General features: G+C 35.4%; 2 protein-coding genes across 5 annotated transcripts in view; one reads left to right on the top strand and one right to left on the bottom strand.

The window, feature by feature from the left end:
• Window positions 1-588: 588 nt before the first annotated feature.
• LOC123877993 (dynein regulatory complex protein 8) overlaps window positions 589-16,529 on the bottom strand; it is a 35,498-nt gene continuing 19,557 nt past the window's right edge. For 3 of the 4 annotated variants that reach the window (XM_045924963.1, XM_045924964.1, XM_045924966.1), the window contains 2 exons: window positions 2,014-2,142; window positions 743-774 (listed from right to left, as the gene is read on the bottom strand). In XM_045924963.1, the coding sequence (XP_045780919.1) occupies window positions 2,020-2,142 (123 nt within the window). In that variant the 3' untranslated portion in view covers window positions 743-774; window positions 2,014-2,019. Of the gene's footprint in view, window positions 775-2,013; window positions 2,143-16,529 lie in introns of all 4 variants that reach the window. The other variant, XM_045924965.1, reaches the window with a different exon arrangement.
• On the top strand, window positions 3,113-16,343 carry LOC123877981 (proteoglycan 4-like). The gene is made up of 8 exons (XM_045924940.1): window positions 3,113-3,456; window positions 4,899-5,078; window positions 8,677-9,754; window positions 10,911-10,984; window positions 11,300-11,785; window positions 12,070-12,696; window positions 14,745-14,913; window positions 15,311-16,343. Exons 1-8 carry the CDS (start codon window positions 3,331-3,333, stop codon window positions 16,078-16,080), a joined length of 3,510 nt encoding a protein of 1,169 aa, XP_045780896.1. The 5' UTR covers window positions 3,113-3,330; the 3' UTR covers window positions 16,081-16,343.

The raw sequence follows: 16,529 nt of genomic DNA, 5'->3' as shown, positions 1-16,529 counted from the left end.
TCTTATACGTAAGGCTGTCACAAAAATGTACCATTAAGTTTTCTTAAAATCCTTTAGTCCATAATTTATATCATGGGATTTATCTTTATGGATATAAATATTTTTGATTAATAAGTTAATATGGGATTATGATTTTTGTTAAGAACTGAAATAAAGAATATTATGATTATAAACTGAAGTTTTTTTTACTAATATTTATTAGGTATATCAACTAAATATTATTTCTGAGAGGAAACCCGTGCCAGTAGTGAGCTGATGATGATTATATGAACTCTTATTATTACCCGACTGTGGCAAAGCCAAAGGAAGGGTTATGATTTTAGCAGTCTATGTATGTTTGTATCGAGATTCTGTGTGTTCCACCGTAGTGCCTAAACGACTGGGCCGATTTTGATGAATGAGGTGTCAATTGATTCGTCGTAAAGTTCCAGGTGACATAGGCTATATTTTATACAAAAAAATTGACCTCACGGATGTTACATCAGGTCTCCAAAATTACTTTTTTTTGCTATTGTATCGAGTGGGATAAAGTCTAAAGAAAGAGCATCTTAGAAAATTAACTAGTAAAAATAAAAAAATATGTTTGATTTCAAATTTAATTTAATTTCACACTTTAAAAGATTTTAAAAATAAGGATACATTTTAGTTTCTAATGTCTAGAATGAGTATTATGCATTGAGAATTTAAATACATAAACTAAGAAAAATTTAGAGTACGTAGGTATTTTTTATTTCATTTTTTAGCTTCATCATTTTCAGGGATTTCCTCCTCAACCTGCAAAGTAAAAAGAATAATATAAGTTAGTATGCACACAAAAATCTTAAAGTTAAGCGTGTCCACTATACTGTATCCACGGAGAGAAGTTAGTATAGGACTCCCTCTGTTACAGAAATCCATACAAATGACAAAGATAGAAAACTAAATAGGCGTTAATCAGTTTGAGTCATGAACCAATCACAAACGAAACTATGTATTGGAATTGAATTTGGAATGTTTTCAATTTAATTTCGAATGTTTTTTGAAAACATTTTTGTGATTGGCTGGCCACTTGGCTTAAAATGGTTAGTGCCTACTGACTTTTTATCTTTGTCATTTGTATGGAATTACGTAAAAGAGAGAGCTCTGTACTAACTTGTCTCCGGGGATAGAGTATTTCAATAAAACTTGCGGAAGTCAGCTGTCTTGTCATGTCAATTTCTGCAAGTTTTTACCCGACTGCGGCAAAGCCAAAAGGAAGGGTTATGATTTTGATACGTAAAATTAATAGATGAAGAATTTTTGTAAAGAATATTTTAGCCAGTTCAAGGGACTACCAGCCAAAGCTGATTTCTGCAAGTTAGCAAAAGCTAGTGGACATTGACAGGTTTAGATGAAACATAGCAAGAAATATAGATCTTTTAAACTTATATTACACAAGATATTCTAGTAAATAAACTGTTCAATTCTATCATAACTAATTATCTAGTTGAAACATATTTATTAAACTAACTACAACAGACTAATTTAAGCTAATAGTAAGCTGTGATCATCTGTGATAGCCTAGTGGTTAGAACGTCAGACTCCGACTTCAACTTCAGACTTAATTTAATTTGGTTTTTCGCAATTTGTAAATTAATACGACAAAGTAGGCTTCTGGCACTTTAATTGCGCCAAAGGCAGTATCATCCTCATAGGTTTATATAAAAATCCTTACTTGAAAGGGTCCAGTTTAAGAAATTAGTTCTAGTATCGACTGTAACTCACAAATTAGTCGATACTAGACCTAATATCTCAAACTGGACCTTATCAAGTAAAGATTTTTAAAACACGTGGAAATGATACTGCCATTGTCGCAACTAGAATGCCAAATCCTACTTTGTCGTATTAGTTTACAAATTGCGAAAAAGCAAATAAAATTTGAATTTCGCGGGCAGATCCGTCGCTTGCTCCCCTAGTGGAAAGGCAAGGCAGTCTACTAGGTACCTATGTACTTTATATTATTAGATATGTAGGTAGGTATTTCTAAATATTAACATGATCTCAATAATTCTCAGCAGCTTTCAACAGAGAAGCGGCTCTCCTCTTTTTAGGAGCAGCTGCCTCTATTCTCCGTTTCTCTTCTTCTATTTCATCTGCTATATTATAAACGTCTCTTGGTGCCACCTGTACAATATTTAAGATAGGTATTAAAAATAATACTGCACTGATCATAAGATGCTCAGTGGGTCATGAACCACAGGTCATGAACTCATCACACCTATTGAGGCTGCATCTGCATTGTCTATTGGTCGCATTATCTATCTATGATCGTAACTTAAGAGTTATATCCAGGGCCGTAATGGACTTCGTCTGTGGTGGCGTTTGCTGGCGCGCGTGTTGTGACTTTTTGGAGTGTTTTTTTTTTTGTTAAAACTGACTGGAAAGCGCTCTAAGAGAGTGCCGTGCGTATGTTGGCGAGCGCCGGTACAGACGGGGTCCATACTTGTATAGTTTAGCTAACTTGTTACAAATAACTACAAACTTGACATTGGCTAATCATTGTAAAAGCCAGATGAGAAAGAAAAAAAAAAAAGGGCCGTAAAAAAAAATTAACTTGACTTGTCTGCAGTGTTGCCATTAATACGGCAATTGCCGTTATGTGCGGTAATTGGAGTACATAATTTCAGATGATACGGCATATTATGGTAGGATTTTCATTACGGTATGATAATATACGGCAATCTAGTATCGTTTTGAATCGATTCATAAATAAGGATACTGTTTTAAGTTAATTACGATTCCAATCAAGCGCAATTTGCCTTCTAGACGTTTTATGTTTATATTAACATACAAGAAGTGAAATTCAATAAAGATATAAGAACGAATAAATACAACCCTTATTGCTTGATTAAGGCTTGATAACCAACAAAACTAAGTTAGTTCAATCTAACTAAATTGTCAATTAGTTAGATATCTATGCGGTATACAAAGCTAATATGTATTTTTAATCAATAAAAATAATAAATACGGCAATTTCATGATTTTTACTTATATTTACGGCAATCCGAAGTATGGAATACGGCAATTCCATAAAATTTGATGGCAATTATTGGCAGCACTAGGCAACACTGATTGGTCTGTGGTGAGTGGGTGAGTGGCTTTTGTTTCTGGTCGGTGGTGAGTGGTCTGATTGACTGAAAGAGGGGTGGACGAAAACTGAAAAGTTGGATTATTGTGATCTTGATTTTCTGTGATTATCAATTTGGTTAACGTAAAGTTGATTTTAAGTAAATAAAATAGTTATTAACAAATAAGCTCGCGACTTGATTTGACTATTCTTCTGGATTTATTTTCATTCGATCGTTAACTGACATGATGCGACGTGGAAATAATAGGGGCCGCGGGGGCAATTTCGGCGGCCCAGGGAATCCCAGGGGCGGCGGCGGAGCCCGAGGCGGCGGGAATGCCGACGGGCCTCTTTTAACGAACCATTTACGTGTAAGTTTATTAATGTGAGGACAGTGTTTAGGAGGCATTTCATTGACCCGGCGGCGTCACGTCACGACGCCATCTTAACCTTTTAAAAAATCCTAAAATGAAGTCCTGAATTGGATCCTTAATCTAACATAGTTTTTTTACCTACTTCTACTATACATTGAATGAATGAATGAATGAATATACTTTTATTGTACACCACAAAATTAGTATAGAAAAACACATAAAAAGCTCAACAAAATATAGGTACAATTTGGCGGCCTTATCGCTACCTAGCGATCTCTTCCAGGCAACCAAAATGGTCCAAAGGATATAGCTATAGATATTAGACAATTGACAATAAAGAATAAAACAAAAATATACATTTATAATATAAACAAGTGTAAATTAAAAATTTATAACACCCCCAAGTGAAGGTTACAGTAACTAGAAAAGAGCTGATAGCTTTCAAACGGCTGAACCGATTTTCATGGATTATAGCTAAGCCCGATCAAGCCACCTTTCAAAGAAAAAAACTAAATTAAAATTGGTTTATTAGTTTAGGAGCTACGATGCCACAGACAGATACACACGTCAAACTTATGACACCCCTCTTTTTTGGGTTGGGGGTTAAAAACAAGTAATTCGGACAGGGTTTGTGAAATACAATGTCTTGGTTGATATTTACATCATACTTTAGTTAATTATCTATCTCACATTAAGATAGAAATATTAAAAAATACTTTATTACAAGCAACAGCTAGACTATGTATAATTAGATTTATCATGTTGGCCAAAATTGATAAGTAATTAATCAATTTAATATTATCATGCAAATGTTAACAGGGCTCTCTCCGTCACTTACTCCATGCAATCATAGTTCCAATTTCATTTGAATATTAAGCAATCAAAGTCCATGAAATTTTGCAGACATATTCTAGGAACTAATAGTGGTGCCTGTGTTGTTTTAGATTTTTCTAAAAATATGTAGTTTTAAAATACAGGGGCTCAAAGATTTGTATGTGAATTTTTAAGACCGCGTAACTTTGAAACCAAATGTTTTAACAGAAATCTGGAAAACCACAGGCATAGATATTAGTTTCTAGAATATGTCTTCTAAATTTCATGGACTTTGGTTGCTTAATATTCAAATGAAATTGGAACTACGTTTGTATGGAGTGAGTGACGGAGAGGCCCCTCTTAAGTTACTTTTACTAGCCTCAGCGGGTGACAGATGGGCTGGATCATTTTATGCATAACGGATCAGATCTGTCCAGAGCAGAAATGCAGCCAGTATTCTTGGCACCATTCCATGCGGGCATGATTTGTATAATAATAATTAGATAAGGCTAGCTTTAAGTTTATTTGCAATATTTTCAATTAAAAAAAAAAAAAAATATTTCTGACATGTTTTTTTTTTTTTGTCAAAACAGACCAATAATAATGTGTCTTTATTACCTATTTAGGACTTGGACATGGAACTGGACCTACTTAAACGCAAAAGGGAAATCTTTGAGCAGGAACAGATCATGTTGGATAGAATGGCCAACAACACCAGTAACTACTCGTCTGGCAACAGTACCCAATATCCCAGTAGTAGTAATCATTACCCGCCTAACACTAATTACTCCAATAATTCTAATAGGGTAAGTTTTTATGTAACTTGTGATTATCACACTTCACACTTAATATTATAAAGGAGAAAGTTTATATGTGTGTGTATGTTTGTTACTCTTTCATGCAAAAACTACTGAACGGATTTGGCTAAAATTTGGAATGGAGATAGATAATATCCTGGATTAGCACATAGGCTACTTAGGCATAAGAGTTCCCACAGGATTTCAAAAACCTAAATCCATGCAGACGAAGTCGCGGGCATCAGCTAGTAATAAATAAATTTTAAAAATTACAAATCAAATATCAAAGATATTATCATCGAAACGACTGTAATGAGGCAAGGTGCCTTGAATAGCCAGACTAATATGCTGACAGCCTTCCGATCACCAGTGGATTCTGTGAGATGGTTATAATATAACAGGTCCTTAAAAATGATCTAGCATCCTCACCTTATGGTTTCTACCTCAAAAGGGCACAAAAAAGAAATTATTTTTGATATAATATTTGCACCTAAGAGGCCTTTGATTATACATATTATATAATGTATAGTCCATACAAAATGAGAACTCACTTGCCATTTTAACTCTGTGCCAACAGTCATGTCAAAAGTATGATTCATCTTTAAAATAAAGTTAGTCTTTATTTTAAAGATGAATCATACTTTTAACATGACATTTGAGAATTCAAATTCAAAATATTTTTATTCAATTAGACTTTTACAAGATCTTTTGAATCGTCAAAAGCATCTACCACTGGTTCGAAATGCCTTTCCTACCGAGAAGAACCAGCAAGAAACTCGGCGGTTGCTCTTTTCAAAGATTTGATATATAATATTATGCCATGTATAAAAGCAATTGAAGTCCTGCGCATTGCTGGAGCGAATTGCAGGTCAAAACCACGCTTTTTATCATCGAGACGAGATTTGTCACGAGACAAAGTCAAAATGGCGAGTGAGATCTCATTTTGTATGCATTATATGTGATATTTTGGTATCATAGAAACAATTTATAAGGCTGGCAATACATCAGTGCATCAGCAAGTATATCCATGCTGATATTATAAAATGTGAAAGTGTGTCTGGGATCTTTTGAGAGCATAACTGCTAAATTGATTTTTACAAAATTTGGCACTGAGATAGTTCCATCAATTGGTCATAGCCTATAGAACTTTGCTATTATTGTTAAGCTATTATTGGAAATACATCTGTCCCACAGGAAGACAATATGTTGAAATAATGTACCTACATTTTTATTAAATAAAAATTATTATTATTAAAAAAAATAAAAAAAATTATAACAAAAGCAACTAGGGTAGGTAAGTCCCTTCGTCTCTAGTTACATTCATTTTATTTCCATAAAATAAGGGTGAATACCTACAGGACAAGTTAGATCTGATTGCACAATTAGATTGTGAAATCAGATATTTTATTTTTGCTTGTTGAATGTATGTATGTATATACTTTATTGCACCACAAAACGCAAATAACTTTATCGCTAAATAGCGATCTCTTCCAGACAACCTTAAAGGTGTCCACGTGACCACGCACTCGAACTGAACTGCTCGTCGCGTCAGCGCCCCGCACGATACTCTCTCCAGCTGCGCCGCGCGGCAGTGACGTACGCGCGTCGCGGCTGGAGAGAATATCGTGCGGGGCGCTGACGCGACGCGCAGTTCAGCTGCAGTTCAGCTCAAGTGCGTGGGCACCTTAAGGCTTAATGTGACTATTATACTTGTTGTAATGGTGAAGAAAAACATGTGAGGAAAACTGCATGCGTGAGAGTTCTCCAAAATGTTCTCAAAGGTGTGTGAAGTCTGCCAATCCCCCACTTAGTCCTTGTAATAAACTATGTCCAACCCCTTGTCACTTTCAGAGGAGACCAGTTCTCATTTAAGAACCAGTGTTGAAGATGATTTTGGTTGGTCCCCAAAGTAATCAGATAAATAATCTTTACTAATTCCTTACTATATAATATTATAAATGCGAAAGTATGTCTGTCTGTCTGCTACGTTTTCACGGCCCAACCATTGAACCGATTTCAATGAAATTTGGTACAGACTTGGGATACATCCTGGGGAAGGGGATAGGCTACTTTTTATCCCGGAAAATCAAAGAATTCCTTCGGGATTAAAAAAAAACCGAAATCCAAGCAGGCAAAGCCGCGGGCATCCTCTAGTAATTAATTAAATGTAATTTATTAAACACTAGAGGATGCCCGCGACTTCGTCCGCGTGGATTTAGGTTTTTATCCCGTTTTATAATCCCGTGGGACCTGTTTGATTTTCCGGGATAAAAAGTTGCCTATGTCAATTACAAGGATGCAAGCTACCTCAGTACTGTTGGGCCGTGAAAACGTAGCAGATAGACAGACAGACACACTTTCGCATTTATAATATTAGTATGGATTTTCCACAGGATATGTACATAGGTCATTTATGATTTTATTTATTTTTAATAGGTGGACACCTCCAGGTCATAGGTAAAATATAATTTGTCTCCCAAAAAAATTACACCATTGGGGCCGTTCAAGTATTACGTAAGCACTATAGAGGGGCGGGGGGGGTCTTTGCTTTGCTTATTTTTGATGCCAGGGGGGAGGGGGGATCTAGATAGTGATTACGTCAGCAGTAGTTCTTTACTTTTTTACACATATCGCAACCAATACATTGTCTATGCAGAAAACGAAATGCATTTTCGGGGATTCCTACAAATAATGCATACGTTTAGGTAGGTACTTGCTCAGAACTGAGTAGGGGAATTACCGCGCGCTATAATTCACGTCTTGTCTAAATTATTCCTTATTTCTAGACTTATAACGGACTTCGTCTGTGTTGGTGTTAGCTGGCGGGCGTACTCTGCCTTTTTGGAGTGTTTTTTTTGTTAAAACTGACTGGAAAGCGCTCTAAGGGGGTGCCGTGCGTATGTCGGCGAGCACTGGCACAGACGGGGTCCATACTTGTATGCAAATAACTACAAACTTGACACTGGCTAATCTTTGTAAAGCCAGACGAGAGAGAAAAAAAAAAAGACTTATAACTGCTGCTCATAAATCAATCAATTGTACCAATGTTTACGTAAGCATGGGGGGAGGGGTAAGAGCTTTGCTTACTTTTGCTGACGAGGGGGAGGGGTGGGTTAGTAATTGCAAAAAAATCTGCTTACGTAATACTTAAGGCCCCATTACAATCAGATTAGTTTTTCTAAATAGGATTGATTTAAAACTGAATGTGAGTCATACTATACATTGACATAAGGAGATTGCTGATAGTATAATATTCTATTACATGTACTTAACTCATTGGCAAACTAAATATTGTATTTAGTTTGTGTTTTATACAATGTTTGCTTTTAAAAACTTTATTTTACGTGATGAAATAAAGATGAAGCTACATTGTTTAAATCTTGTAATACAGTACTTGTAATTGTACAAAATGCTCAGTTGCAATACTGTTCAGGATAACATAATATTATGTATCTTGTATACGTCACCATTATGCTGTAACTCATAATGTGAACCATCATAAAATTATCCTTTCTTAGATATTGCAAAAATAGAGCTTCCCGTATATTTTAGGATATTATTAGTATTTTAATGGTTACAAATAAAAATGATTTTGGATTAATTTCAGAGGCAGTATGATAACAAGCAACCCTTTAACACCTATAACCAACAGGGCAGTTATAATCAACAGGGTGGTTATAATGAACAGGGCAGTTATAACCAACAGGGCACCTATAATCAACAAGGCAGTGAAGAATTTAATTTCGCTAACGTTTCTTCTTCATATCAGCCTGGTCCTAGGCCTTCTAACTTTACTTCTAAGCCACAGGGCTTCAAACGTCAAGCTGGGCAAGTTTGGCAAAATCCAAACCCCACTCCCCCCAAACGTTTCAATGCGCCTCAGAGCATTAATCCCTCTCCGAAACGTTTCAATGCGCCAAGCATTAATCCCTGGCAGAACCCAAACGCCAGGCAGGCAGAATTTAGAGCCGTAAATCAAAATCCTCCACAACCCAAGAACTTCTCTGCCCAAACCAGGGCCCTTATGGCACAAAAACCTGGCATCGGCCAGCGAATCAAGAACAAATATAATCCGCCACCTGAACGTAAAAATTTCAAGCCTAACAAAGTGTTCAAACCCAACCAAAAGCCTGTAGCAAAAGCCCCTGTCTACCGCCCGTCTGTTGAAACGAAAAAGTTGATCGAGGAGACCAATAAGTTAATTGCGCATACCAACAAGTTAGTCGGGCAATCCGCTAAGCCCAAAGGGCGAAACCCTCCATCACAAGCGCAAAACCCTTCTCCAAAAGTAACAAATAATCAACCAAGATCGCAAAATAAATACACGAAGAAACTGTCGTTGGACCAGGATAATATTCTTCGTCCCTACAGGCAGCCGTCTGTGCAAGTAAAAGGTCGGCTGGAGTTAGCTGTGGGCATGATCATGAAATCAATCAAAGAGCTATGCCCTGATGAGGGAACCCTCGACTATTTCAATATCCCCTTCATGCAGCGTGTCATTAAGCACACCCTGCGCGGACGCATACGAGACGTCATGATGAACAAACCCGTCGTCAATCTCAAGGACATTGTCGATAAATACCGCGAGAAATATCCCCTAGTGACTGACCTTGAGCTGATGAAAATAGCCCAAGACGCGCATGAATATAATAACAACCAACGGGTTAAGCATCTTATCGAAGCAGGTAGTGATGTTTTCTTAACCCCCCACGCAAAAAGACGAGCGTTGTCGATGGCATGCTCTTTTTTTGCTTGTGGCATAGTAGCTTCCAAGTGAATCCAGGACCAATTTAAATGTGGTTTCTTTTGCTTTATAGCTGGCTTACCTGGGGTGGTACTCACATTATATTTTTTGTCAGCTCTTTTGGCCTATTCGGACCGTAGACGAACGGATTCCTTGGTAATCAGAATTGTGTCGGCCTCATCGTATGATGGAGTCAAATCCTGGTCAGAGGACATGTGGTTTTTAATAACCCTTATTGTTATTTGAATATTCTCAGTAAACGAAAACACAATTAAATCGGTTCATGCAATTTGGTATCTACGATGCCACATGGAAGGGGTTAATTAATTTTTTAATTTAATACTTGGTTAGTTAACATTTCTTTGTGATTTATGTGGAATGTCACATCTTGATATCAGAAAATTTCTGACATTCTTCTGTCACCACATAGACAATTATGGTGATTGAGACTTGGTTCCACATTTTCTTTTCTCTCCTATTTTACTATACATACAGCCAAATCAAAATTTCTTGTACCAATGTAAAATTTGTAGACTGCCAATGCAGTATTATTTATTAAATCTAATATAATACAAATAATATTGGCAAGTTATCCAGATTTTACTACACATATTAATCACAGCCAAATCAAAAATTTCTTGTACCAATGTAAAATTTGTAGACTGCCAATGCAGTATTATTTATTAAATCTAATATAATACAAATAATATTGGCAAGTTATCCAGACTTTACTACACATATTAATCAAAGTCAGTTTTATTTATTTTTATGGGCAACTCACGCTTGACCAAAAAATTTACTATATCAAAATTGCTTTCACAAAATAGATCTAATGTTTCCTAACACAGTTTCCCTGTATGTCTTATCGTTTTCCCCATTTCCAGTTAAAAAAAATGCTGTATATGAATCATGGTCTAAGTATAAGGTGTGTATATACATGGCATAAGTGATCTCTTGATTTTTAAGGGTTTCAAAGTGTGACAGCAATTTTGGAACAACTAAAAATGGCGGCTGGCCATACGCCATGCTCAATACTATGATGCTCAAACCCCTCTGTAATATCACACCAATCTATATATTTATTTATGATATTCCAGATAACCCAGAACAGTTTTTCAAGAAGAACATAGGTAAAGTCCTGCATAACAAATTCTGCGACATGTTTGATGATGTGAGTATTATTTCTATTTCTCCCTTTGATTGGCTATTATACGCGATGCCCCACATCACTTATTTAGTGCCATTTAAAAGATCGCTATTGTGTTCCATTTTGTTATAAAAAAAAAATTAAAAAAAGTATTGGTCACATTCTATTGCAAGTTACTGAAATAAGCAGCTATGATGGACAAAGACTTACATTTCCATCAAATTCCTTTTTACCATTTTGACTTTTAGTAGGGTAAATGGTTATGTATTTGGCCGTGCATGAACTATCTTGCATCATCAATTTAATAGGAATATTTTTTAATAAACAAAATGTTTGTAGCTCCAGAAATTGTATGAGAAAAAAGATACAATCAATGTTGAAGAGTTGGCCGAGAGTTTCCTTCCTGCTCCTAAAGAAAATAATAATAAAGATACACCCGAGGGTAATGAAAATGGAGTAAAAGATTTAAGTGGAGAAATTGATACAAGTGGGGAAAAGGATACCCAGGAAGAGATGGATTCTACTTGGGAAGGAGATACAAGCGGAGTAGAAGATATAGATGGGGAAAAAGTTACAGATGGAGCCGAAAATAAAGATGGAACAGAAGATGCAAATAAAATTACAAGTGATGAAAAAGAACAAGACACAGATGATAATGCTGTTGTGGAAAAAGACAAATCTGATAAAAATACAGAACACACAGCAACCAGCAGCAAGGATATAAAAAGTATTGAATGTAAATCTGAGAAGAGTAAGAAATATCTAGAATTTATGGAGAAACTTATTGAACAGAAATTGCCATTAGCATTGTGTAGATTCAAAGAAGTGAGTATTTTTATTTTATTATGTATTTATAGCGAGCAAACGAGTTGGTGAGACACGGTAAGTGATTACTGATTACCGCCGCCCATGAATATTTGCAGCGCCTGATGAACCTTCAGGAGAAAAGATCAGTTTTTAAAAACTCTCATGTTTTTAGCTCAAGAACTATTTTGCAGTTAATGTTTTAGAAATAGTCTATCCATAGACACAGCCACAAAGGAATAAAGAAGAAAATTCCTTTAATGGTTTTAATGCTTTAAGTTACAATTGAGTTGTTTATATTTCAGGAATTCTTGTATATCTTGTGTCTCGACAAAGAATTTGTGAGGATGAAAGCTTTGATTGATCTGGAGACGAAATTGAAGTTGCGTAAATCAGCGGAAAGCGTCATAATATTAGATGATGATGAGGAAACCAGGGCCAAATCAAATCCTGCAACTCCTACAAAGTCTGCAACAGCTGGGAAACCTGCAACACCAGCAGCCACATCGAAACCCGCAGCAACAGCCTCAAAATCAGCAGCACCATCACCTTCATCTGCAAAACCTGTGGTAGCTCCAACTACACCTGCTAAATCTGCAGCAACAGCTGCAAAACCTGTGGCACCATCAACTACGCCAAAACCTGTGGCACCATCAACTACGCCAAAACCTGCAACTCCAACTCAAGCTGCAAAACCTGCAACACCAAAACCAGCAGCTTCATCAACAGCTGCAAAACCTGCAACACCTGTGAAACCAGCAACCACAACTACAGCTGCAAAATCTGCAACACCTGTGAAACCAGCAGCCACAGCTACACCTGTAAAACCTTCAACAGCTGCTGGAAAACCTGCAGCACCTCCCAAAGCAGATGAGAATAGTGGCCCTACCACACCTAAGACGCCAGCTTCTAAGAATATACAATATGTTAAGGTAATAGTTTAATTTTTGACATGTGTTTATTTCTGATGTATTTCATAAACACTATACTCTCTCCACCGAGAGAAGTTACTAACTTCTATTAGTATAGGGATTTCTCTGTTACGTAATCCCGTTACAAATGACAATAGTTCAGTAAATATGTAAGGAATAATTAGATGCCCTCCGAAAAAAGACCTACCGTAATTTGACATAATGTATCGTTAGGGGGGCATGTCAAGAGGTCACAGGAAAAATAAAAAGGTCGCGCTGATTGCTGATTTTGAGAAATTCAAAAAATGAATAAAAAAATTTTGAAATGCTTTTTTCTTGGAAACTATTGGTTTTAGGAAAAAGTTTTTTAAATAAAAATGTAGAGGGCATTGCAAACTACATTTTTTGTCATTGGAGTGACATCATCCGACTTGAAATACAAAAAGTAGAGGGCGCTAATGGATCAAAAAAGTATTTCAACGCTATTTTCGATAGGAAAAAATGATTTTTTTATAATAATATAAATTGAAAAGTTGTTTGTCACAAAATTAGCTACAACTTTTATTTAAACAAATTTTTTATAAAACTTACCGTTTTCGAGCTGGAACTTGTCGAAGTGTACAAATTGTACATTATGTACCGTGCCGTTGCACAGTTCTCATGCCATTCAGTTTTTATCTTTTTTTTAATTCAAATGAAATAGCAGTAATTGTTTTCTTACTTTTTTATCAAAAAATTTGAACTTTTGTTTAACAAAAATTTGAACTTAGGTGAATTTATCTATGTTTTGCATCACGTTTATTTCTTTCTTTTGAAACAAACACATTTATTCGACAATTTTGTTTTTTTCATTTAGTAACAAAAGAACCGTTAGCTGTGCTCCGTTGCACTTTTTCACCTGTACCTCGAGAACGGTAAGTTTTATAAAAATTTAGTTTAAATAAAAGTTGTAGCTAATTTTGTGACGAACAACTTTCCAATTTACATTATTATAAAAAAATCATTTTTTCCTATCGAAAATAGCGTTGAAACACTTTTTTGATCCATTAGCGTCCTCTACTTTTTGTATTTCAAGTCGGATGACGTCACTTCAATGACAAAAAATGTAGTTCGCAATGCCCTCTACATTTTTATTTAAAAAACTTTTTCCTAAAACCAATAGTTTCCAAGAAAAAAGCATTTCAAAATTTTTTTATTCATTTTTTGAATTTCTCAAAATCAGCAATCAGCGCGACCTTTTTATTTTTCCTGTGACCTCTTGACATGCCCCCCTAACGATTCATTATGTCAAATTACGGTAGGTCTTTTTTCGGAGGGCAATTTGCAAATTGACTGAACTACAAAGACAAAAGCTTAGTTGGCGTTAACCATTTTGAGTCACCAACCAATCACAAACGAAACTATGTTTTAGAATTGAATTTCAATTTTTTTTTAAAACATAGTTTCTGTAATAGTACAGAAAATCTAAGAACAAAGTCAAAGTCAAAATCATTTATTCAAAGTAGGTACAATTGTACTCCTTTTGATGGTCGGAATTATTTTTGTACGATATTATAGTGGTGATAATTAATAACGTAACTTAAAACTAAAGCTACGAGGGTTCCAAACGCGCCCAAGTCTGAGAAGAGCCCACAATAAACACAGCCCGGTATTCTTTTTTTTTAATTATAAATATCACAGACTACTTTTTAGCCCGGAAATCCAAGAGTTCCCACAGGATTAAAAAACTTATATCCACGCGGACGAAGTCTACTATCATCTAGTAGAAAATAAGTGTAAATTAAAAATTTATAACACCCCCGACAAGTGAAGGTTACAGTAACTAGAAAAGAGCTGATAACTTTTAAACGGCTGAACCAATTTTTTTGGATTATAGCTAAGAACACTCTCGATCAAGCCACCTTTCAAACAAAAAAAAGTAAATTAAAATTGGTTCATTCGTTTAGGCGCTACGATGCCACAGACAGATACACAGACACACAGATACACACGTCAAACTTATAACACCCCTCTTTTTGGGTCGGGGGTTAATAAAATAAGTTATTAATATACAGTATTTTTCTCCACAGCTGATTGGTCGTCCAGCATTACCTGCCAGAGCTGTCATCTACGAGTTCTTGAACCAGTTCAGCCCGACTTCAATCAAGAAGCATAAGAGCATCAGCAACCTCCTGGTCATAGGGTTTACTGATAAGGAAGGATTTGATAAGATTTTGACTGCTAACGAGTCTGTTGTCGGTGAGTACAAGCTTATCTATCTGTCATTATCTTCAACCCATAAACATCCAAGATAGAGACCTATGTCCAATAGGTCTCTTGTAGTGACTTCACACACCACAGTCTTGAATTGAACGGTCTATTGGAATTGAATCTATAGTCTTTATTAAGGCTATTATATATAAATATAATAACCTTAATTTGGCAACAGCATATAATATGTAATATTATATGCTTTTGAATCGTCAAAAGAACCTATGACGGGTTCAGAATGCCTTTTCTACCGAGAAGAACCAGCAAGAAATTCAGCAGTTGCTCTTTACAAATATTCAATTTGCAATAGTATGTATGACAACACAAAAATATAACAACTAAAAACATTATTGCTATAAGGTTAATTTTATTTTTATTGTTACAGGTGACGCTACAATCACTATAAAAGCGAGCGAGCAAGTAAGTACTCCAGTACATAACAAAACACCTCAACAAGGAAATAAAACCCCAGCTCATAACAAAGAAAATGAGCTAAATAAGACAAATGACCAAGAAAATGACAAAAATGATGAAACACCTGCTCAAACAGATCCAAACAAAGGTATCACTCAAACTAATGAAAACATATTGAACTCATCAGCAGATGATATAATACCTATAGACTTGGATTCTCAAATCTCTGATTTACTCTCATCGATAAGAAAAGCTGACGAGGAAGAGAAAAATGATCCAAATGTACCAGATGAACCAAAAGATGTAGAGGTAATGGATACCACAAATATTGATGAAGTTGATTTGACAAAGGAAGAAGAAACTGATAAAAATGAAAAGGAAGAATCTGATAACAATAAAGAAACAGTTGAAGAAATTGAAGAAGTTGATGCCGAAGAATCTACTACTGAGGATAAAGGAGATGATGCAAAAGAATCTACTACTGAAGATAAAGAAGATGATGCAAAAGAATCTATTACTGAAGATTCTAATACAGTAACAATAGATTTAGACACAATCATGGAAGACGACGAAGAGACGACAAAAGCGGGAAACATAAAAGCAAAAGCGGTTGAGGAAGTGGCTAAGACTGCAAAAGAATCTGGTAGAGCTACGCCTACTAGATCTTCCTCTCGCTTAGCTAATGTTACTCCTAGTACTATAAAAACTAGACGCGCAAGCAGATTGGCAAATAATAATTAATATGACCCTTTGTTAAATACTGGTTATTGTGCTGGTCTTGTGCAGTACATCAGAATTCATCACAATCGTTAAAATGCCCTCAAATATATAATGGAGTTTTAGTATCAGCAATTAAAATATAATTGTTAATAAGACATAATTTTCATTTTCATGACTAGTATTAATATTAATTTTATTTAAAAAATAGCTTGTTATTGACAAGTTCTTATATTTTACTGTCTTATCCAGTACCTACCTTTAATAAATTAAAATGTAAAAATATTGATCGTGATTTTATTTATAAATATCATTACCTTTCCTTTTGGCTTTGCCACAGTCGGGTAAAAAGCGGAAATCTGTTAGGAGGTCGAAATAAATAAAAAAAATAGCATTTTTGGGATTGGTTTACAGATAGATTCAGCAGTTGACTAATCTATATATACTAGTCAAAACAAAATAAGGGCCACCAC

This window comes from Maniola jurtina, chromosome 25 (assembly GCF_905333055.1).
Source record: "Maniola jurtina chromosome 25, ilManJurt1.1, whole genome shotgun sequence".
In the NCBI taxonomy this organism is placed as follows: Eukaryota; Metazoa; Arthropoda; class Insecta; order Lepidoptera; family Nymphalidae; genus Maniola; species Maniola jurtina.
Note: the sequence above shows the minus strand (reverse complement) of the source record. Positions and strands in the feature narration are given on the sequence as shown.

Bases quoted from the DNA above. Each gene is read 5' to 3' on its own strand.
- LOC123877981 (XM_045924940.1), top strand. From the start codon at position 3,331: ATGATGCGACGTGGAAATAATAGGGGCCGCGGGGGCAATTTCGGCGGC. The intron at 12,697-14,744 runs GTAATAGTTTAA...TTTTCTCCACAG, and splicing joins AGAATATACAATATGTTAAG to CTGATTGGTCGTCCAGCATT. The intron at 14,914-15,310 runs GTGAGTACAAGC...TTATTGTTACAG, and splicing joins TGCTAACGAGTCTGTTGTCG to GTGACGCTACAATCACTATA.